The sequence below is a fragment of the Trachurus trachurus genome (genome assembly GCF_905171665.1).
Source record: "Trachurus trachurus genome assembly, chromosome: 22".
Lineage (NCBI taxonomy): Eukaryota > Metazoa > Chordata > Actinopteri > Carangiformes > Carangidae > Trachurus > Trachurus trachurus.
Genome location: NC_139907.1, coordinates 1,989,205 through 1,991,702, shown reverse-complemented (window position 1 = coordinate 1,991,702; position 2,498 = coordinate 1,989,205). Strand labels below are relative to the sequence as shown.

Sequence of the window (2,498 nt, the reverse complement as noted above, 5' to 3'; positions counted from 1 at the left end):
TGATGTGTTTCCTCTTTTTTCTCTCCCCCCTAAACCGAACATGAAATAGTTTGTTGGGCTATACTTTTCCTTCTTCCTATCTATCTCTCTATCCAATCCCCCCTTCCTCTCCTCTCCTCTCCTCTCTCCTCTCCTTCCTTCCTTCCTCCCCGTCCTGGTCCTGGTCCGCAGCAGCAGAGCCAGGACTCACTGAGACCCGCAGCTGTGTGTGTCTCGTTCCGCAGCAGCTTTTTTTTTCGCTTTTTTGCTTTTTTTTCCTGTGTTGTTGCAGCAGCAGCTCGGTGCTCGCTGGTTTCCCCCTCGGTGATGTTGGACATGGGAGAGCGCAGCAAAGAGGTGAAAATGATTCCTAAATCCTCCTTCAGTATAAACAGTTTGGTGCCTGAGGCCGTGCAAAGCGACAACAACAACAACAGCAGCAGAGACCAGAACCACCACCACCACCACCTACTAAACCACCAGAACCAGAACCACCATCATCATCATCAACAGCACCAGCTGCACCGGCCGGAGGAAGCCGAGCACAAGGCGCCCAGCGCGGCTACAGTCGCTGCTGCGGCCGCGGAGGCGAAGACGGAGCCGAAGAGCGGAGATCTGGAGTCAGAGGAGAAAAAGAAGGAGTCGTCGTCGTCGTCTGAGGAGGAGAAGAAGGAGGTGAAGGACGGAGGAGGAGGAGAAGGAGCTGCAGCGACAGGGAAGGACGGGGAGAAGAAGAGCGGCAAGTACGAGAAACCTCCGTTCAGCTACAACGCGCTGATCATGATGGCGATCCGGCAGAGTCCCGAGAAGCGGCTCACGCTGAACGGGATCTACGAGTTCATCATGAAGAACTTCCCGTACTACCGGGAGAACAAGCAGGGCTGGCAGAACTCCATCCGGCACAACCTCAGCCTCAACAAGTGCTTCGTGAAGGTCCCGCGCCACTACGACGACCCGGGGAAGGGGAACTACTGGATGCTGGACCCGAGCAGCGACGACGTCTTCATCGGCGGAACCACCGGGAAGCTGCGGCGCCGCTCCACCACGTCGCGCGCCAAGCTGGCCTTCAAGCGCGGCGCGAGGCTGACCACGGCCTCGGGGGGGTTCACCTTCATGGACCGCGCCACCGGGTCTCTGTACTGGCCCATGTCCCCGTTCCTGTCGCTGCACCACCACCACCGCGCGGCAGCAGCGGCGGCGGTGGGCTACGGGACCGGGTCCAGCTACCACCCGGCGGCCGCGGCGGCGCACTACGGCACCATGCTGACCCACCACCAGAACCACCAGAACCACCACCACAGCGCCTTCCCGGTCTCCTCCTCCTCCGCCTCCTCCAACGGCCTCAGCATGAGCATGGACCGGCTCGTGGGCTCGGACCTGGGCTCGTCCTACGCGGCCACGCACCACCTGACCGCGGCGGCGCTCGCGGCCTCTGCGGTGCCGTGCGGCCTGTCGGTGCCGTGCTCCGGGGCCGCGTACAGCCTCAACCCCTGCTCCGTCAACCTGCTGGCCACCGCCGCGGGCCAGACCAGCTACTTCTTCCCCCACGTCCCCCCCGTGCCCCCCCCGCCCCACATGAGCAGCACGCAGAGCGGGTCTGGTCTCGGTTCTGGTGCGGTGGTTTCCCGCGCGTCGGCCTCCAGCTCCCCGCAGGCGCCGTCCTCTCTGCCGGCCTTCTCCACGGGACTGTCCGCCGGGGGGCTGTCTGACTATTTCACGCACCAGAACCAGGGTTCGACCCCCAACCCGCTTATACACTGACTAACAGACCCCTAACCCCCCTCCCCCTCCCCCCAAGAACTAGAACCAGAACCAGAACCCCATTCATCCAGCCATCCATCTGCACTGCAAAAACTCAAAATCTTTACAAGAATATTTGTCGTATTTCTCGTCAAAAATGTCTCATTTCTAGTCAAAACTTAATCTAATTCCATTTAAAATAAAAAATAAGACTCATCTCCTATAAAACTCAACTTGTTTTTAGATTTAAATAGACCTGTGAATATTCTCATTCGTCCAGGTCATAGTTATTTAAATCGAGCGCAACTGGACTTGGTTATTTGTCTATAGGAAGACGTTTCACCTTCATCCAAGAGGCTTCATCAGTTCATGTAGTAGCTACACATCTGACCAGGACCAGTTTGTTTCCGGTTTGTTTCACTTGTTTCAAACAAATTTTCACTAGAAATGAGTAGGCTGTAGCAATCGCACACTCAACGCTGCTGTGCGTACGTGCATTTATTTTTGCAAGCTCTTTTCACTTAAAATAAGACTCATCACCTATAAAACTCCACTTGTTTTTAGACCTGTGGCCTGTGGATATTCTCATTCATCCAGGTCATAGTTATCTCAAGGAAATTTAAATCTAGGAAGACCTTTCACCTCTCATCCAAGAGGAAACGTCTTCCTAGACATTGTTTTTAGATAATTTTCACTTGTTTCAAACAAATTTTCACTTGAAATAAGTAGAAAAAACTCACACTCAACGCTGCTGTGCATATCTCTATTTTTTTTTTGCA

General features: G+C 54.9%; 1 protein-coding gene across 1 annotated transcript; it reads left to right on the top strand.

The window, feature by feature from the left end:
• Positions 1-306: 306 nt before the first annotated feature.
• foxg1a (forkhead box G1a) lies at positions 307-1,740 on the top strand (the record flags this gene model as incomplete). Its single annotated transcript, XM_083998027.1, has 1 exon — positions 307-1,740. The coding sequence occupies one exon, from the start codon at positions 307-309 to the stop codon at positions 1,738-1,740; it is 1,434 nt and encodes a 477-aa protein (XP_083854153.1).
• Positions 1,741-2,498: the final 758 nt, after the last annotated feature.